General features: G+C 37.5%; 1 protein-coding gene across 2 annotated transcripts; it reads left to right on the top strand.

The window, feature by feature from the left end:
- Nucleotides 1–82: 82 nt before the first annotated feature.
- INTS13 (integrator complex subunit 13) lies at nt 83–21710 on the top strand. 2 transcript variants are annotated; one of them, XM_055808305.1, is made up of 18 exons: nt 83–427; nt 2013–2244; nt 3671–3745; nt 4547–4749; nt 5008–5088; nt 6311–6401; nt 8076–8204; nt 8343–8366; nt 9863–9947; nt 12576–12665; nt 13596–13685; nt 15176–15354; nt 16164–16334; nt 16734–16888; nt 17852–18082; nt 19239–19378; nt 20036–20171; nt 20987–21710. In XM_055808305.1, exons 2-18 carry the CDS (start codon nt 2020–2022, stop codon nt 21024–21026), a joined length of 2145 nt encoding a protein of 714 aa, XP_055664280.1. In that variant the 5' UTR covers nt 83–427; nt 2013–2019; the 3' UTR covers nt 21027–21710. The 2 variants fall into 2 exon arrangements, with proteins under 2 accessions (XP_055664280.1, XP_055664281.1); XM_055808306.1 differs by lacking the exon at nt 8343–8366 and having other exon boundaries at nt 84–427.
- Nucleotides 21711–21769: the final 59 nt, after the last annotated feature.

The following is a 21769-nucleotide window of genomic DNA, read 5'->3' as shown; positions in this document are numbered from 1 at the left end:
CCCGGCCGGCCGCCGGGTCCCGGGTGGCTGGCGCCGCCGGGGGGCGGGGAGGCGGGAGGGGAGGGCAGGGGAGAGGCGCTCCCCCCGCCAGCGCTGGGGGAGCCCTTGTGCCAGCGGCGTAAGTGGCCGCGCGGGGGTCTCGCGGCCTCAGGGGTGGGCGGAGCGGGGGGGGCTTCGGCCGCTTCTCCCACCCCCGCGGGCGCCGGGCGCGGAGGCAGGATCTGGGCCCCGCGCTCGCCGCGGAGCCGGCGGCGGAGGAGGCGGGCGGAGGGGCATGGAGGTCGCCTGGCCGGAGGCGCCCGCGCCCGACCCAGTCTAGGGCGCCCCGCGGGCCTCACCCCCCCTCCTCGGAGCGAGCCCGCGGCCGGGCCCGGGCGCGGCGCGGCGCAGGACCGGGACTTCCGCACCAGAGGCGCGGCCGGCCCAGGTGAGGAACGCTTCCCTGCCCGTCCCCTGGTCCCCTCCGCCGGTGCGGCCGGCAGGGCCTCGCCCTGCGCTGGAGGAGCCAGCGCGACCTCCCCGGCCCTTTGCCGGGCTGTGGGCAGGGTTGGCAGCTCCGGGGCCTGCGGCCTCCCCGGCCCTTTGCCGGGCTGTGGGCAGGGATGCCAGCTCCGGGGCCGGCCCGGGCCCTGCCGGGCTGTGGGCAGGGTGCCAGCTCCTGGGCCTGGGGCCTCCCCGGCCCTTTGCCGGGCTGTGGGCAGGGGGGCTGGCTTCGGGGTGCCCCGGCCCAGTCTGTTGCCGGAGTTGGGTGCGAAACCTGCCCCCCAGATCCAGGCGCTGCCCCGCAGTCTGCTTGGTGTAAATCCTCATTATTTTAATATTCTAGAGTTTTCTTAATGAGATCGTATGTATTTCTTGGGTTTGTGTATTCTGTAATTCAGCAGCATTTGCATGGATGAATCATAGAGTATCTGAAATGGGAAGGGACCCATAAGGATCGAGTCCAGCCCCCAGCTTCTGCATAAGCCTTACTAAAAAAAAAATAATAAATTACAGTCTTTACAGTAATGGTAAAAGGTGTAAAAGCATGAGTGAAGTGCACCGTGAAAGTTCAAAACCAGATGACATACAAAAGAAACAGAGAATGCCGTTGAGTAAATTTGATGAGGAGTGTTTGGTTGATCAGTGGTTGAAGTAGCACTGGTCTAAGATTAATTTTCCTATGTAGTTTTGGTCTCCAAGTTACGATGTCCACCCTAACATGAGGATCTGACGTTATAGTTGCTTCAGAAGTATTTGTTGCAGTGATGCTGTAGAAGAAGGGAACCCAGTCTGATCGATGTCAAATGGCAAAATGCACCATACTTGATTGCAGAGTTCTCAGGCTTCATGGTTGGGAGTAATACCAGGGGTGTGCCTGTGACTTGCTGTATAAGGACCATTTGCATTATATAACTTCAGACTTGATATTCTGTCAGTGAGAAATCAAAGTACAGATGCAAATACTCATTTAAACATAGATGTACCTAGCAAACTGAATGCTGAAAGACTACTTAAGAGTCTGATGTTTATGCTACTTTAGGGTCTCTATAGCTTAATCATAAATTATTTTTTCCATGTTGCTTATTTTAGGAAGTAAGTTTTGAATAGAAGGTAGTTTCTGTACTTTTTTTCCTTTAGTTAGAAAAGTGAGGAGAGTAATACTGTGCATTGTTGTTGCATTTTAAACAGTATACTTTCACATTTTCTGTGTTATTTTTTTTTCCTCCTGAGGAAAACTAGTTTTTCTGATCAGAAATGTCGTATACTAAACACACGGATTGGTAAGAGTTCTAAAGGATATTTGTCTCCATGCAAATAGATTCTTAAAATGGGAATTTTTTAATTTTCTTTTTAAAGTAACAGTTTTATAGGAGCTAATGTATGCACTATATAATCTTAACTATTGTAAGAGGTAACCTCTTTCAAAAGTATTCTAGTAAGATATTTTTATATTATATAAATTGAGCAGTGATCTTGTGGGGTTTTGGCTTTTACAATTTCTTTCTGATTTTAATATCTGTTTCTTTTAGGAAGAAAATGAAAATCTTTTCTGAGTCTCATAAAACTGTTTTTGTTGTGGATCACTGCCCATATATGGCAGAGTCCTGCAGACAACATGTTGAATTTGATATGTTAGTAAAGAATCGGACCCAAGGAGTTATACCACTAGCACCCATATCAAAATCACTGTGGACCTGTTCGGTGGAATCATCCATGGAGTACTGTAGAATAATGTACGATATTTTCCCTTTCAAGAAACTGGTAAGTTCTTCTAGCCATACTGCATATGGTACTTGATAGTGTAAGGGATATTTTCCCATTTTAATGAAGTAATTTAATATCATGAGCTGTTGGTTAGATTAAAAGATCAAATACACAAACATTTCTTTGTGTTGTTGATACGCTTTATAGCTATCTACACTGGTTTGAGCGGTATATGAATCCCATTACATATGTATTTTTGGGACCTTTCATTGTCTTAATGTCACTTTGTTACTTGGTACAAAATGTGAGGAGAAGGGGAGAGGTGCTTTAAGGTAACTTACAGCTCAGGAGAACACAATAAAAAAATCTGCAAGTTTACAAAAGCTTGAGTGAGGTATTTCTTCAAATTTAAGTTAATTTTTAAACACACTTGGTAGCTTCTTGTAAGGTTTTTGGTGTCAACCTTGAAGAAATCCTGGTCTTTGGGAGGGGGTAGGATCACCCTGAAGCTACCAGTTTGAAAAAGTATGAGAGCTTCCTGGCAGCTCCTTGTTCAGAAAAATAAATGCCTGGTGGGTTCTGTAACATATCATAAATTAAGGTAACTGATCCCTGGTTTTTCAGATTTTGTGGTTACCCTTAAAAAAAAAAAAAAGGGTGGGTGGGTGTGGGAGGTTAGTCTTGTGACAGTGCTGTTGGTACAAAGTAGTGATGATGGAATACTGTCTGTGTCAGAGGGCAGCTGAGGCACTAACAAATACCTCCGGTAGTTCAGTGATTTGATGCATGTTAGCTGCACTGTCTTGATGTATTGCATGTCCTGGTTCTCAGGCAATGAACATTTAATTAAAACTCCAGTTTAAAGCATTTAATATCCAGTCAGGTCCCATTATGGGAGTATGTCAGGTGTATGCTTAATGGATTTGAATCAGTTGGCTGAACTGGATTTTGTGTGGTATGAGAAACTGAAACTGAGATGGAAGGTCCGCTTCCTCTTGACTTTTTTTTGTTATCTGCAGAATGTATTTTGCTATGTGATGTTTATAAAATCTTGCTAGATATTTACCCCTGTGATCTACTGTCGACAGTCTTCGGAGAATGATTTGCAAAATGGCAGTATTGGAATTTATTTTGCAGCTATTCTACTAAAAATATTACCTAATTATTAAAACAGCTCTTAATATCCTGCAGTGTATCTACACTAGTATGGTGTAGAGATTGATTTAGTGGCTTAAAAATATAAATAGAGTAAGAAGTTGTTAATCATAGTGTTACTAAAGGGGTAACTGAAGATAGCAGGAGTGGGTGTTTTTTATGGTTTTGTTGTCTGGTTTTGTAGTTTAGGATGTCATTGCACATATCTCCAGAGTATCAGCAGAACGAGGTGTAATTCAGGTTTGTTTGGATCTGGGGGGAGTAGCTGTGATGACTCCTGTCTGTATGATTGGCTGTTACCTTACATGTGCTTTTTTGATCCTTTTAGGTGAATTTCATTGTGAGTGATTCTGGGGCTCATGTCTTGAATTCCTGGACTCAAGAAGATCAGAACTTGCAAGAGGTACGCTTTGTAACTGTTCTTTTGTTTTGTAAGGCTAGTTTAATTGCATAATAAATAGCAGTTTCTGACTTTGTTCAATATGAAAGAGCTTTGGTTAGTGAAAGTGTTGGTGGATCTGGTCTGAAATTATTGCATAGCAGAATTTTAAGAGTAGCCTGTGAAGCTGGACTGTTCTGTAGGCAGGTTTACATAATTTTAAAATAATCTAGTAGCTTTGAGTATAATAACATATTTAAATTAATGTTACAAAGAAGTTATCTATGTATTTCTTCTGTGATTTCGTGATAACTTCTTGAATTTTAAATTTGGGTTGTGGGGTTTTTTTCTACATGTGCATGACAGGCAAATAAACAATGTTTAAAAAAAAAGTTGTAAATACTCTCTTTGCTCTTGTTTTGTTTCACACTGAATGGGCATAATTATCCTCTGAAAAGTTTACTTTGTGGAGGAACTGAATTTCCAAATTCTCAGCAAATAAAAGCAAATGGCAACCGATAATGTTAAAATTTTTTCAGGTACTGGGTGTAACTTGTGATTATAGCCAGGTATTTTTCTGTAATAAATGAGAATATTATTTTCTCAAAGCTTAGTAACAATAAATTGCAAAGTATAATTTAGGGCCCAATGTTTTTGAGAAGGCTGGCAACCGGTGGTAATAGTCTTTAATTGCACTGTTTGGTTTTCTCCCAGCTATTAATTTGCATGTAAAGTAAGCTGTAATGATGACTTTCCTCTAAAGTGATAATTTTAACAAATGGCTGGAAAGTAACTTTCAATAATAATTGCTTTCTTTTTAATTAGTTGATGGCAGCATTAGCAGCTGTTGGACCACCTAATCCTCGGGCAGATCCGGAGTGCTGCAGCATACTTCATGGTCTGGTTGCAGCAGTTGAAGCGCTCTGCAAAATAACAGAATACCAGCATGAGGCTCGAACCATGCTCATGGAGAATGCAGAACGTGTTGGAAACAGAGGAAGAATAATCTGTATTACTAATGCAAAAAGGTATGTATGATAATGTGCTTCTAACATTTAAAAGAAAAAAAAATTTCATGCATTTTTAGAAGTTTTTCATTAATTGTCATGAATAGTGCCCTAAGTAGCTAGCTTTTTTGCATTCTTGTTAGAGAATTTATTGCCTTATTAAAGGTTTCATTTATGGAGGTCTGTTACAGTAGCAAACCAAAAATTTCCCACTTGAAATAGAAGAGCTTTTAGGGGCATGTTGATTGTCTTGTATAAAAAAAATATGTTTCTTTCTAGTGATAGTCATGTTCGGATGCTTGAGGATTGTGTTCAGGAAACCATTCATGAGCATAACAAGCTTGCAGCTAATTCAGATCAGTGAGTATGCTTTTTACAAACAGTTTCTCTTATTCTGCACGTGTCTGTTATCCTCTGCAAAATAATGGATATATTTTTGTCACTTAAAACTTACTCTAATTAATTGTTTGAATTGAATGCCTGTGTAAAATAGAAGGTGCTAAATCATGATATTGTTGACTTAGAGGTAGTTGTGGTCAGCAGCTTGTCAGTATCATCTTTGTACTTATAGGACAGTATTATCTTTAGGTTGTTACTTCCTACATCAGGGGTCCTCAAACTACGGCCCGCGGGCCGGATACGGCCCCCCAGGGTCCTCAATCCGGCCCCTGGTATTTACAGAACCCCCCTGCCCCTCCCCCCCCCCCCCCCCCCCCCCCCGCCGGGGGTTGGGGGGGAAACCAAGCAGCCGCAGATGACTGCCTGCCGCTTCATCCGTGCGCCGCCCTCCTAGTTAAAAGAGTTTGAGGACCCCTGCCCTACATCTTGCCCCAAAATGAGATGTGTAACTGTGCCTTTTAGTATACTGTACATTTGTAATCAGTAATGCATCTGATGCATTTTTTTCTTGCTAACACTGTGTTAATTTTACATTCATCTTGCTTTGACTAAAATAGCTCATGTCTTTGAAACTAGTTTTTAATTTCTAAATTACTGTGTTGCCTGACACTTCCATTGAGATAAAGGAATCTCTTGAAATATATCTCTTCTGAGAAGTCATTTGTCCACCATGTGTTTTGTCTAATTGAACAGTGAACTGTTTAGCCCAGGGACTGTGTATTGCCCTGTAAAGTGTGTAGCAGGTTGAGATCCTATTCTTGGTTGCACCTTAAGCACTTTTCCGTGTTTGCTGAAATCCCCTTATTAGTACCTGTGCACACACTTGGAGACAGAAATCCTCTGTAATGTCAATTTTCAGTTGAAGGAAGCTGAACAGATTAAACGAGTTAAGAATCTATTTCATTGATATGTCCAAAAAGAAACACAGTCGATAGCTTTTCAGATGCCAGAAACGTTATGCTTTATTTAATCATTCTGATAAAAACTTATTTTGAAGTATGTGCTTTTGAAAATCATTAGTGCAACCTAGTTTCTACAGAATGCTTTCAGAAACAGTATGTTATAGTACATCTTTATGATTCTGTGTTCTGGAAATCTAGATGAATCTTGGGAGAATTGATCTAATTTCTAGGAGATAGTCTGCCACACTGTGTAGGCTAAATAGATTGTTTTTGTTTGTAAGTCTAATGCAGATTCAGAAATGTGAATTGGTCTTAATCCACACTTACCCGGTTGGTGAAGACAGCCTGGTTTCAGATCGTCCAAAAAAAGAGGTAAGGAGCTTAAAATGAGAAAATTTATCCAAGGGTTAGGAACCATGTCAGACTCAAACCAGTGCAAATTAAGTATTCAGCGGTAACACTTTCACCCTCTGGTCTCTGGTAAGGTGTAGGAAAACATACAGGTGATAGTTTTTTGAGATTTGACAGCCTGCCTGTTGCCATCTAAAGCATATGCTTTGTTTTCTTGTTTTGCTGTCTTTGTGCGTATATGGTATCCTCTTTTTTCATTTCAATACTTACATTTCTTGCTTTAATAATTCATGATTAATTTTTTAAGGAAGTCTGTTAATACCATAGAATGATAGTCTTGGCATTGATTATTTTTTTTTTTTTGAGAAGGGAACGCACGTTTAGGAACCTAGTGGAAAACCATCAACTACTTGGTGTGGTGAATAGGTTAGTTGAGTAACTTCTGCTATTCAGGTGTAAGCCAGTAGCTAGAACAAGCCCAGTTTCCCCAAACATCCATTACTGGATGGGATGGATTATTGTTCAGCACTGGATAACATTGAACACGCAGACTAACACATTTGGTCTTTTGGATGAGTGGTTTTCTCATGAAACCAAAATGAACTTTTGTGTTTAAGTTCTGTTGTTCCAGTCTTAGCAAATGGAAGGCCATTTTTATGAGAAGCATTGGAAAGCATTATCTGCTTCCAAGTGAAAGGGTAATATATTGTAGGAATGTAGAATATGTTCAAATACTTGAAGTACCCTATAGGTACTTGTAAAGACTATTTTACAAAAAGGTGGAAGGATGCATATAAGAAATTATTCTTCTATGTAGTAACATCTCAGTTGTTCAGTAACAAAAGGATGTGCACCCTGTGCACTTGTATGCTTAGGAGTGGTTCTTTGAAACCAAGTACATACAAAATATTTTGTAATATATTCTACTCTTTATTAGTCTGCTCAGTATTTTGAAGTGCTGTCTGTAAGAAAGAGAAAAGACATGAGAAAAGTCTTATTCTTAACATGAAAGGCGTCTAGTCCTGCATATTATTTCATAAATAAAAAGGATTATAATAGCTACCTTCCTGAGATTTTCTACAAAACTCTTCTATAGTTGTGCTAAAAAAAATATGCACAGTAGAGAATAGACTACTGCTTTCCTCTGTAAGACAGTCATCTTCATCACTATGTTTTTTTGTTTGTTTCTTTTGGGTTGATTTGGTTTTTTTTCCCCAAAAGCCTGAAACCAGTGTCCTTGTTGGCTACGGAAAATCAAGTGCATCTTATTGCTTGTGTTTTCCTTATATACTTAAAGGTAATTACATAAAAGTGACTTTGTCCCTGTTACTTAGCAGGTAAAAGAGTGAAAAAAGAGCTGCTAATAAGAGGACTTCTTTCCCACGTTGTGATACCAATGTTTCCTATTAATAATCGACCCAAGTTTTTTAGCATGCTTCAGATTTGTTGATAATTTGTAGTGACTGCAACTATGACAACTGGTGTAACCTGCAAAATTCTGAATGAGAAACAATCTTTGCCGCCTCCTTCTTAGTTTCCGATGGTGTGAGGGTTTTGGGCGGTAGTTTTCCCCCCTAGACAACGTTAGCAGTGTAGATGTGGTTATTCTAGAGTTTCAAATTAATTAATAATACTGTTACATGGTACCAGAGCCTAATCCATTAATACTATATTCTCTATGTCACTTTATTTTAGCTTTCACCTGTTTTAACCAGTGAAGTGCACAGTGTCCGTGCGGGGCGACATCTGGCTACAAAACTGAATGTTTTAGTACAACAGCACTTTGACTTGGCTTCAACCACAATAACTAACATTCCCATGAAGGTAATATTGTGCCTATAGCTTTGTGTTAACTAGCTGCATCAGTTCTAAATTTGTTTGAAAGCTTTTAATGTTTATTTTAATTGAATTTTTACATTGTTTTTCTCTCCATATCGTATTTTCTGTTTTGTTTTTTATTAGCCCACATTCAATGTCTGTGACCAGGTTAGTAACAATAAAGGAGAAAAAAAAAGTAAAGAAGGATCACAGAACAAAATGTTGTATTGCTGAATCTCAGTTTCCGATGTAGCAATACAAGTGTTATTTCAGTTCTCTTTGCATTATTTTATATAAACACGATCTTATTTACCTCGAATTACTTTGTCTGTGATTCTTTTGTCTTTTTCTAGTTGTGTTTAGATATTCTTGACCCTTGTGCATTATAGTGACATAGTGAGTCTCTTTTTCCTCTGTTTCATTATCATGCCCACCCAACATAAAGGTGTTTGTAACTAATAGCTGATCTGTGACTAAAGCTTTTCCAGTAGGTTTTCCAGTTGGAAGAACCATAAACTAGAAACAAGTAGACAGGGGCTATATCTAGTTAAGAAAGATACTAAATTAAACATCTTCTGTTCAAAATTGTTTATGTCCCTATTCTTAATACTTTTTTTATTGCTAATGGGAGGGAAATCTGCAACTAAGAATTACAAGTATTATTAAGTTTATGGTCATTTTCTGATCAGGCAGCAAGAAACAATTGAAACCAGTGTCAGTATTCAAACAAACAAAAAGGCAGGGGCAGAGATAAACTTTCCTGATTTAAAAAAATTCATCAAGTTCTAATATTGTCAAGCGTTACTTGCATCCTTGAAAACTAGCAATATTGTATAGATTTTATACGTTAAAACATTAAATTAAAAATTACCTTTACAGCTTTAATGAGACTTTGACATGGGTCATGGCATAAATGTGACTGAAGTTTGCAAATACCTTGTCTGTAACTTTCTGACCTGTGTGCTGCTGGTATGCCTCTCCCTTCTGCCTTTGTCCTTATAGTAATAGACTATGTTGGGTTCTCTGTGGTTTTTCAGTTGTTTTTTTTAACTTGGAATAAATTACCAAGGTTACTGTTCTGTTTTCGCTAGTCCTCTGCAGCTGTTTAAAGATGCGTTGTCCTCTATATAACCAGCTGTTTTTTAATTATAAACTTGCAGCTGTAAGTACACTTATATATCTTAAGTGCAAGGAAATGCTGGTAAGTCTGAAGTGTGTTTTTTGGTTTGTATTCTTGAGGTTTTAGTTATGAAAATTAATTTCCAATCTCTTCTGCAGTGACCATTTGTTGCTGCTCAGTAATTCGTAACTGCTGGTGGTATTCAGTATGTCATGGGCTTCCTTAACTTCACTAATACAAACAAAAGTAGATAAGCCTATTTTGTACTAGTATTTTACACTATGCATCTGGTCCTGTCATTTGGTATAAAGAGACCATAGGGTTTCAAAAAAGAAAAAAGAGGAAAAGCAGATGGCTGCATCTTTAAACAGGTCAGAGAGCAAACAGTTTCCTCAACATTACAATCCCGTTGTTGTCTGAGGCACTTTGGAGACTTTTTGTTTTCTTCTGGAGTGAAAGGTAAATGTAGAATCATTCATTCATGAAAACAGTGACCTCTAGCTAAAATAATTACATTTATTCTTTCTACCTTTTTCTTTTGAAGGAAGAACAACATGCTAATACATCAGCCAACTACGACGTGGAGCTGCTTCATCACAAAGAGGCACATGTTGACTTTTTAAAGAGTGGTAAGTAGAAAGAGTCCTCTAAAAGTAGCTTTTGGTCAGCCCGCTGGAACTATTCACAAAGAAAGATTGTGAGCTTCAAACTGATGTAAATTTCAGGCATGGTTAGCATATTTCCAGTTACTTCTTACAACCCAAGAACTTGATTTGTAATGTTTGCATTGGAGTTTTACTCATTACTGGCATATTTTTATATAGTAATAAGGATATAATGATGAAAAAACAGGTCAAATTCGTGAGACGTGGTTTCACATGTTCAGTATATTTGCGTGAGATTTGAGGGGCATGTCAACTTCTTATTGAGATATAAAAGTTAGATGAGAGACCAGATGTGCAGTGATTTTACAAAAAAAAAGTACCTCCTGTGGGTATTTGTGGAAAATTATTGCTTGCACAATTGAACTTTTAATCTGTCAAGTAATAATAGGTGACATCACTTACGTTCCATAAGCCTGTTTATGACAGTAATTGCTTTGGAAAAGACAATAGTTACTTGGTTTTTGAGCTTTCTTGTTGTATTTGAAATACCTAGTATCCTTTTTGTAAATTTGGAATTATTGCCTAGTATTCCTCTCAGGTAAATTCTTAATACCTGAATAAATTTAATAAACACAGCAGTAAGTCTTATGCAAAATGATTTTGTTCAGAAAACAGTGCTTGATGTAAACTTTTGTTAGTAAGTCAGGCTAAAAACTCTTAATCAGTAGAATTAAAAGCAAAGCCAAGCAGTGAAAAAACCCTCAGCCTGTGCCATTGTGTGATGGAGTACTCTAGACTGTATGCTGAAGTCTCATCTGAAGCTTTTAAAGGCTTGTATATGCTTTGTTGTGTCTTACTGCATTGATTGTCATTTCTGTTAATATGATTCAGTACCATTAAAAGCATAGGCTGATGCACTAGTGTGTAGAATATGTGTATTTAGATACAGGCTGTAGAGACTTGTTTTACTAGCCCAAATGATACATAATTTTAAAGCATAGTAGAAAGTTGATCACGGAAGAATTCACAAAGTGGTGAACAAGTAAGTTATTTACATCAGTTATTTAGGAGAGAGTGGATATTTCTTTTCTGAAGTTTGAAATGATACAGTCCATAAGTAGCCATTTTCGGGAGTTTGTGCTTTTTTTTCTCACAAAGGGATTACCATTACTTTGAGAAGTAGGTAACTCATTATCATCTACAAGTACTGTGCTCCATACTGAAGTGGAGTGTATGATTAAAGATTGAGGAAAAAAGAATAGGATGTTACAGTCATGAGTTCAGACTCACTTGAACTTGCGTTACCGTGTTGAAAGCATAAAATTTTATTATAAGGGTTCAGAAAGTTTTGTAATACCTGCTGGTTGAAGGAGTAAGTCTGCTAGTAAAAGCCCTCCAACTGCAGTTCCTCTTTAGATTTTTTTCCATCAGAAGAACTTTGAGAGGAGAAAGTCTATTCGTAGATCCTGTAAATACTGGCTTCTCTTATTTTTTAAAAAATCTTTCAGCTGTAATACCTCTAGTGCTAGGAAAGTAGGAATTCAGTTACATTGAACTTACTTCTGTAAAATGTTGCTGAAGAATTTTTAGATTAGATAAATCTATCTTTTGGATATTTTGAGACACTTTCTAAAACAATTTATTTTAATTTAACTGAAAAAAATCAACTTTTGCAAGCTACCTGCATGATTAATAAGCAAATCAAATACATCTTTTGTGAGTAACTCTTTGATATGAAATAAAAGAGAACTTCTTACCTGAAAGATTAAATTAAGCCCTAACATATTACATACAATGCTGCATGTTGATGTATGTCTCATTCCTCCCCATCATTGCAGATTTGAGCATATTAAGTGACTGTGCTACTCTAATTCTGAAACTTTGTGCAAAACTCAGTTAATTCTTTCCTGAGATAATGTGAGTCAAAGGTCATGAAGAGTCGCAAAACTCACTAGTAGAAATGTAGTTTTAATGTATTAAGGAGTATGGATAATGTCTGTTGTAAGGCCTTCAGGTGGTTTTTACCAGACCATTTATCAGTGAGATGTTATATGGAAGTACTGTAATGATAAAATATTTATGGCCAGTAAAACATGTTGGAAGATGTTCAGATTGAATCTGACATAGCAAAGGTGCTGGATGATAAGATCAAATACTACTTTCCCCCAAAAGCCCAGTTTGTCAAATGTGCCTTTAGATCAGTTTCAGTTTTGACTTTGGGATATAATATGTACAGGAAATGATCAGCTCTAACACTTGCTAAGGGTTCCAGTTTGTCTGGAAGATGAAAAAGGATATTGTTTTAAAGTCCTAGGCATTTTAGAAGAAAAAAGTTGCCTGTTACAGATAAAACATATCTGTAATCTTCTAAATATTGAATCAAACCAATGGAACATACTCTGGAGCTGCAGTACTTTGTTTGCTGAATTGGTTTTTAAAATACATGCAATGGCTGCTGATTTTAAAAGGTGGGTTTTTTTTTCAACTGCCACTGCTAATAATTTTTTTTGCATAAGTTAGATATCAAAGTTTTTAAAATTAGATTACATTTTGTATATGCTCATGTTATAAGTATTTTGTGCCTTAAAAGTTTTATGGAATTTTTTTGCTGTAATAAATAAAATATTGTTGATCACACACTTTTTATTGCAGGTGATAATCATATAGGTGGCAATAGCAGAGAAGGCACATTTAAAGAAACTGTAACGTTAAAATGGTGTACTCCTCGAACAAATAGTGTGGGTACGTAACACTGTATCGTACGAAACTGGTATCATGACTTGTGTTGAACACTGTTCTCTCTGTACACTGATAAGAATCTGAACAAGGAGGTAATTCACTTCTTGTTAGTGCTGGTTTTACTTTTTGCTCGGTAAACCTCGCTGCTGAGCACGCCCTGCTTTACTAATGGTCATATGATGCTCTCTTGATTTTGGCTAATCAGTGGCTTGTGTAAGAGGTGAGAGGGGTAGTAATATTTTTCTTGGTGGCTTTTTTCAATCTCCTCTTAAGTATCATGAAGTTGAACATTGTGGCCAAGGAACAGTAATTATTTGCCCCTCCCATGGGACCAAGTATACCTTGTCAGTTCTACAGTGGTATATTTTTAACATAGCAACTTTGAGACATTGAGTCTTTTTTGGGTTTAGTTCTTGGGGGGGGGGGGGGGGGGGTAGGGAAATTAAATGTATGCAGTGATACTATCAGTAGACTAGTCCCTATATATTAACTTTCAAATCTGAGTAAGAGAGAGCGCTCTACCCAAATGCGAGTAGGGGAGAGGAAGGCAGAGAAGACTTTGTGGTAACAGTGGAACCACCTGGCCATTCAGCTGGTACACCCTGTAGACTATCAGCAAGATACAGTGACTGTGAGCCAGCAGATTAAAAATAGAGGTAAGGGAAATAAAAGGAGGCTGACTCAACAGCGAAGTAATTGAGGAGATAAAGAACTGGAGGTCCTGCTGGAAATAGGGCTTGGGGATGTATTATGTTCTTAGAGCTGAGGGTACATGAATAATTGCAAGGAGGTGGTGAAAGGAGCAGATTTTTAGATTGAGACAGCTAAACTTTTAGTTCTGCTGACCATGGAATAGCTGCCTCCTTTTCTTTTGTGGGATGTTTTCTATGTATGTGGAACTACACTCAACTTTTCTACTCGTTTATTTTTCAGAATTACACTACTGCACTGGAGCATACAGAATTTCACCAGTAGATGTAAATAGCAGACCTTCTTCATGCCTTACTAACTTCCTCCTTAATGGTAAGTTTGTGTCCTTGGCTAATTATTTAACATTTTAATTGTTAATATTGTGAATAGAGCACTTTCCACCTTTTGGTTTGTATAGCAGTAGATGCCTATATACTGTAAAGATATTGAGTTTATTCTAACGTGTCAAATAAGCAAAGAAAGTTAAGTGTACTCAGAATCAAATGAAATGTGTTTTGAAACTTGAAGATGGGAGGAAAGATGTAAAGAAGGAGCAAGTATTGATTCTGGTAGTTCTTTTCTGAATGCAAATGAAGAATGGCTTTCACTTTATGCTGTTAGGAAACACTGCTCTCTGTAGGTGACAGTGCACTCAATCACAGTGCTTACTTTGACTGTTGTAAAATATTAGCAACTTAAGACTATATGCCTGATTTTTAGCAGATGCTGGGAAGCCTCAGAAAGCTCTTTTAACTGGGTTATGAGCAACTTAAGTATGTTGGTCAATTGACGCAGACATACCTATGTGTACTGCTAGGTTAGATTTAGTTATCTTTTGGCTTATCTGCAAGATCTTGCCTATTGCCATGAATAATCTTGCTGTAAGAGATTGCCATTTAAATACATGTTAAAATGATAAACCAAAGCTGTTACTTCCAAAGAAGTAATATGTTGTCAGTGTTAGTTACATGTGGGGATTTCTACATTTTGGAAACAAAATTGCATTACAAGCATCCTTTTAATGGGATGTTTTCTTCAGTCATGTCATTTGCACATCTAAATAAATGTGCAATGGTTTTATTAAACACCATATTGTGTATTTTTTCTCCAAAGATCATGTGCTGAAAAAGTACTTCTTATTAATAAAAATGGTTAGAACCAAAATTAGCAGCATATTTCAGATAACCACTCTCTTCTGATCTTCTGTTTTTGCTTCCTTATAACAAACTACTTGGAGAATGCACCCTTTTATGCTTAGTGTATTTTACTGGAAATAAGACAAAGGCAGTCTTATTTTCCTGCCTGAAAAACGATACCGATTTTAAGCATTAACAAATAGTATCAATTGATCCTTCTATACTCAAGTAGGTTTATTTTGTGACTTTTTAGAAATTGCTTTTAATGTGAGAGATTTTCTACAGTAGGGCCAAGTAAGTTTAGTACACAACACAATCTGTAATAATTAAAACCAGCAAACTGCCCTTAAACAATATACAATTTTAATGTTTCACAAATACATATTTTTCCTAGGAATAATGTTCTGCAAAGTGATTGGTTCATCCAGGAGAAAGGTTTTTTTGATCTTTCTGAGTAAAATTTAAGTGCATATGACACTACTGTGTTTACATGTTTACACATGTTCTGTGTAAAGACATGGGATAAATAATCAAAGTAGATAACTTTCTTATTGAGCTAGGTGAAAACGCAACTTTAATGATTTCAGAGTCTTGCTGGCTAGGTACAAACCTTTAGTGTGTATATGTGGGTTTTAATTTAAAATTGCAGCACAAAGTAACTGTTGAAACTGATCTCGTTTCCAACAGGTCGTTCTGTTTTATTGGAACAGCCACGCAAGTCTGGCTCTAAAGTAATTAGTCACATGCTTAGCAGCCACGGAGGAGAAATTTTTCTGCATGTTTTAAGCAGCTCACGATCAATTCTAGAAGATCCTCCATCAATTAGCGAAGGATGTGGTGGAAGAGTCACGGACTACCGGATTACAGTAAGATTCTTATTTTTTTTTTCTGAAGTTGTTGCTTATCTTAGTTGACAAGAGATGTAGTCCAATAGATGTATAAAGGAAATGTTGGTACATTTTGTGGAGAGCTGGAGTAGATTGCATGATCAAACTGTTCTTCTTTGTGCTGCTGATACATATTTAGTACAAAGTAGTGCATCTGCTTATTGTTACGCCTGCTTCCTAGAATCCTTTCTGTGTCAAGGAATTACTTGCCTCCTTATGCACTATGAGCATTTAAAATTTGCTCTGATTCTAGAATCACATTTTTCTTGGCAAGTTTTTTCCCTGGGCTGGATACGCATAGGACTATATCCTGCTTATTGTCAGAAGGATAGATTGCACATTGAGTGGTTTGTACAATAAATAGAAAAGATGAAGTTGTCAGCTTTGAGCCCTGGATATGGAGCAGACAACCAGCTGTCATTCATCTTTGTTGTTTTCCTGTATTATTTCAACCCATCCGTTATATCTCTTTTAAACAAGTAGAAATGTCTTCCAGAAAAAACCCAATAAAACTCCTAGCATACGTGAAGTACCTTGCAGATCGAGAAGGCCTCCTCATCAAAAACCTTGCATCTATTTTTAACACATACTTTTATACAATTATTTTTGCGTTTGCCCCAAATAATGTACAACTGAAAGCTAGAAACAGGACTCTGCTTGTTAGAGTCAAATGTAGCAGTGGGGATGGTACACAGTTAGTGATAAGCAAGACTAGGCTGTTTCGCCCGTTCAGTGAAAATTACTTTCTTAGAGAAATGCCTAATTGTATCTTGTTTGGTTATCATTAGGATTTTGGTGAATTTATGAGGGAAAACCGATTAACTCCTTTTCTAGAGCCCAGATATAAGATCGATGGAAGTCTTGAAATTCCACTGGAACGTGCAAAAGATCAGTTAGAGAAACATACTCGTTACTGGCCTATGATTATTTCGCAGACTACCATCTTCAATATGCAAGCTGTAAGTCACTTGGGGTTTGTAACCTTTTATTCTGTTGTAGATTTAAGTTTCACCTTGTACTTGATGAAGTATTAATTCTATTTTAGGGTAAAGCACTCACAACAAAATCAGTTTTTCAGCTTTTTTTTCACTGAAATACTCTGTATTTAATGTCAATAGATTATTGGAGTGCCATCTAAATAGGGTGGAATATTTGAACCTGACAGCTACAGTGCTGGTGGGCAAAGAAAATGTGCATCTGCTTATACTTGCTCAGAGTTATTACTAAACTGAGCATAAGATGGGGGTGGTTTTGTTGTGTGTTGTTCCATGGTTCCATTGCCTTTGATTTCTTTCTTCTTCCTGTTTCTCTCGTCATCTGCAGATTTGCTCGTTGTTGACTTTTGTTTTGTCTTACAGGTAGTGCCGTTAGCCAGTGTAATTGTAAAAGAAGCAATGACTGATGAGGATGTTCTGAATTGTCAAAAAACAATATACAATTTGGTAGACATGGAGAGGAAAAATGATCCGCTGCCAATTTCAACAGTTGGTACCAGAGGAAAGGGTCCAAAAAGGTTACATGCATATGTCTTTCTGTTGATGCTGGGATTTTTCTCAGAAATACTCTATTGACATTGTTTTCATTCCAAATTTTTAAAATTTGGCCAAAGGGTAATATGTAGTAAACTAAATGCTGTGAATACTTTGCCTACACCATTTAGGGGCTGTCACAGTACTGATATTGATGTATATTAAGAAAAAAAAACCACATCGTTTTATTACCCCAAAATTATGAGTATGTTAAGAAATATGAAAGCAAAGATAGTCATCAAGAAAGGTAAAAAATTGATACAAGCTAGGACAGAGAAAGTGGAATAACTTCAAATTAATAAAAAGGAAAGCTTAAGCGTATTTTTGTAGATGAGCAATGCTTTAAAATTGGATTATACTAGAATAGTCAAATCCTTTTGAAACGGTTACTTAAAATATGGGCTACTCCTTTAAAACAAGGATAGAATATCCTGGTATCTCAGTCATTGTGATGTGTACGTTGTATTTCCAAGAACGGGCTGAAAAGAAATTCAGCTACAGAAGATTTGGCCCACGTTGACTGGAAGTTTACAGTAGGATGGTACAAATTAAATAGTAATTAATTTGCATGTTGGTACACAAGCAGCCCTCTGCATATCCTGACGTTGCATAGGTAGCAAACACCTGAGAGGATTCAGAAGTGTTTTTTGGCAGTGAGATCTTGTGGAAGTTAAGAATTTGTTTCGGTGGACATAGTCTATTTCAATTTAAACTTAACATTTCCCAATTAACATCTGGAGTTACATGGAATGTAGTTTCAAGTTTCAAGGATGGAGTAATCCCAGGTGGATAGACAGCTAGTACAAAAGGGCAGAGAATCTGTTCAGAATTATTTTTGGTTTGGGTTTTTTGTTTCTTAAGGTCTTTTTTTAACCTTAATTTATTCAGTGATTTCGGTGATCCTGTATGTGTGTGTTTTTGTTTGTTTTTTTTCTGGCCTTGGTTAGAGATGAACAGTACCGGATTATGTGGAATGAATTGGAGACCCTTGTACGAGCACACACAAACAACTCTGAGAAACACCAGCGAGTCTTAGAATGTTTGATGGCTTGCAGAAGCAAACCCCCAGAAGAAGAGGAGCGCAAGAAACGAGGTAGAAAGAGAGAAGACAAAGAAGACAAGTCAGAGAAGTTGGGCAAAGACTATGAATCGGATAAGCCGTGGCAAGAATCAGAAAGGTAAATTTTCTAAAGTGAAATAAAACTGTAGCATAGTAATTTTTGTCTTGCCCTTCTTCAAAGGGGAGAGAGGAACAGTTGCAAGTTGCAATTTGGTGTGTTCATGCTTATAACCTTGGCTTACTACTGGTGAGCGTGGATCCCAAGGTTTTTTAGGTCTGTCACCGTTGCCAAGCTTGGGAAAATGGGCTTATTACAGTGCCTGCTTATGAAACTTTTCAAATTAACATATTTTACAAGCAGTGTGGTTCTTGGACAAGTTTTTGACCACTTCACAGCGTTTTGCAGCTTGGGAAGTCACTATCGTAACCACACCACCTATTAGACTAATTAAACTGCTTCATAGAAATAGCGTGACTTAAAAACTTGCGACAGGCAGTTATTTTCTCTTGAGCTGCAGATAGTTTAGTGTTCAGATAGATAAACAATTCAGATTGATTTGGCTTTTCTCTTCAGTTGAATGTTAGGATTGATTGTCTGTATACCTATTGTCTCTTACTGTGTTATTACTGTAAATGTTGTTACTGTAACTTGTCAAAGTGGTAAGCATCTGTCAGTCTCTTGTGTTTTCTTTCAAAGTACTTTTCTAAAGAGATCAAAAAACCCACGTGGTAGTAAGCTTAATTTGCTTGTTTTGTGTGTGCTATGATAATTTAGGATAGGAGGACCTTTTCACCTACATTATTGTCACATGTTGATGACTTTTCATGCCTTTCTGTGTGTGATCAAGTCCATTCCTACAAATACTTTTACTTTCACGTGTCAAACAAAAATGGGGACTGAGATAAAAGGGATTTCATATAGGACAGGTCCGAATTCACATAGGAAAATAGGAAACTTTTGTGGTATATTTTTATAGTCATTGTTATTACTCTTTTCTTCAGAATTCAGAATGATCAGCTGTCTCAACTACAGTATAAACGGTGCTAACAAACTTAAGTGAAATTGTATTTTTAAGATCCTTCCCTTAAGGCTTTATCCAGAGGATTGTTTGGCTAGTCTTCCCTATTGGTTTTTCATGATTTCCAAGGGCTCAAAAGACATTTTCTTATCATAGGGGTTGCATATAACTTTTGAGTAGTACAGAATGGTATCAAGATTCATATGTACTGCTCTAGCATATTTTGCTTTACTGTTTCCCTTCCCTTTCAAAAAGGTTGAAAGGTCTTTTGGATCGTGAAAAAGAAGAACTAGCAGAAGCTGAAGTTATCAAAGATTCCCCTGATTCTCCTGAGCCACCCAACAAAAAGCCTCTCATTACAATGGATGAAATGCCCACAGTTGAAAAGGCAAAAGGTAAACCAGAATTGCAACGGATTACTTTTTTTATAGATAGAAGTTGTTCTATCAGCCTGTGTTTTCTGAAGTAACGAGGATAATCTTGGAGTTAAAGCTAAGTCAGTGAGGATAATTTTTAATTAAACAGTGTTAATAAATTCTTGATAAATGTTAACCTCAATAGGTCTGTGTAACAAGAGAGATGCCAAGATACTGTGTGGGCCTGCTGATAGACACTTGGGTTGATGGAGAGCTGAACAAATTTCTGCTGGTGCTATTTGAGCTACTATGTCAGAAATGCTATTTTAAGGACAGGTATCAGAAATCACTGTCTCTCGCTGACTAATGAATACAAACATGCCTGAGCAGTGTAGTTGCTGGAGTGGGCAGTTCTCACTGACTTCCCTGCTGCGATCTATCATCCGTTGCTGTGACTGAGCTGATGTTCAGATTCTGCATTTGAAGCAAAGTCAATCTATATAAAGCAACTACTCAGCTGTTACCAACTTTGTGTATCTTGTGTTTATGTAGCCTCTATTACAAGGTGGTTTATTATTAGTGGGTTTAATATATTGTACTACCATAGTCTGTAATTTCCTCTAAGCCTTTATAATCATGTAATGTTCAAGAATTCAGAAAATAAATCACTTGGACTATTTTTACTTGCGATTTTAGGGCCAATGTCCTTGCTGTCCTTATGGAGCAACAGGATTAATACTGCCAACTCTAGGAAACACCAGGAATTTATTGGTCGTTTGAACTCTGTCAACAATAAAGCTGAGCTATATCAACATCTGAAAGAAGAAAATGGGTTTGTATCAGTAAATGCATCTCTACAAATACCTTAAAATAGTCAATATGCAGTATGGAGGAATACTTCAGTTACACCATTAAAGACTTCTTTTGAGAATTAAGGCATATAAATACATTCCTTTTTTCTCAATATTGATGGATAACTACAGCAGTGTTTGCTTTTCAGCTGTTTGCATCTGTGCTGAGCAAGGCTGAATGCCAATAAACAGTCTTCCCTTTGCCTTAGTGATTGCTGTTGCAGCAAAACTCTTAAACTTCAGGGGGTTAAACAGTAGCCGAGTTGAGATTTCTTGTGCCAATCTGTTGCTTTAGCTTCCGGAGGAATGGCTAATATAAACATATTGTTGGTCAGTGGTTGAATGTTACGCTGTGCTGTAATGAAGTTGAATAGTAGTCCACATTCTAGTAAAAAATACTGAAAAACCACACCAGCCTCCTCTTAAGCAAATGAAATGGTGGTAGTCAATGATCAGTGTGAGAAGGGTGAAAATGAAGACCTTGCAACAAATTGCTAAAGCTCAAATTTTAGAAAGTGATTCTGTTACTCATGAGTGTGGGCTTTTGTCTTTTAGTGAGGTTGATAATAGCTTTTTGCAGTTGATGCTGGAAAGTTTCTTCGCAGAAACCTTTCCTTTAGGTAGTGATTGCTGCTTGAAGAGGTATTAAGAGGAGATAAGATTGTGTATGTTGGGGGCAGGGAGAGACAGGGTAGGTAGTGATGTAAAAATTTTCAAAAAATATGTATCTGATTTTCTTAATCTATTGATTGTATTACCAATAATAAACCTTACCAATTGTTGTCTTGCATTTCAGAATGGAAACGACAGAAAATGGAAAAGCAGGCCGGCAGTGATGATTAATTTTGTTGCTTTGGACAAACCTTGTCTGAATTGCAAAAATATTTAATGCTGGAATTGATATTGGTACCATTTCAGTACAATTGTATAGCTCCATTTTGATTGGGTTTTACATTTTTCTATTCTTATTTTTGCTATGAGATACAAAATCCGCATACAACATTAAATGAATAGTGTGCAAATAGGACCTGTCCTGAAGTACTCTATAGTCATTTTTGTAGGAATAAGAAAACCTGTGCTGCCATGGACTAAATCAAGTAATCAAAATGTTAGTCAGAGTTTAAAGTCCTTTCCCATAAGTATTGTTTAATTTTTCAAAATCAGTGAGGACTCTTACAAAAAAAAAGGTTCAAATAATTGATAATTAACTGATATTGTTAATTCTGGTTCATGAATACTTCTATTTATATGAAACTTCCTCAGGAGTTTAGAATTATGGAAAAGACTGCATGCTGAACACCTAATCACTGAGCTGAGAAAATGCCAGTCTTGGTTTTCAGCTAAGGGGTGGGAGAGTGGGTTTACAGATAAAAATTATTCGTTTAAGGACTTTTAAAAAATGGCTAGAGATGATCTTAGAAAGTAAAGCCTTTCAGGTTGTTGTGCTGGAGTTAAGTCTTTGTTTGTAAGCGGAAGTAAAATAAAATTTTTGCTAATCATTAAATTATTTCTTTGAAGTATGCCCTCTAAGACACCTGTGTCTTTTTGAACATTTTGGACATTGTGGGGAGACTTATTC

This window comes from Falco peregrinus, chromosome 6, assembly GCF_023634155.1.
Source record: "Falco peregrinus isolate bFalPer1 chromosome 6, bFalPer1.pri, whole genome shotgun sequence".
Taxonomy (NCBI): domain Eukaryota; kingdom Metazoa; phylum Chordata; class Aves; order Falconiformes; family Falconidae; genus Falco; species Falco peregrinus.
The sequence above is the reverse complement of the archived record's forward strand: the minus strand, read 5'-3'. Positions and strand labels throughout refer to the sequence as shown.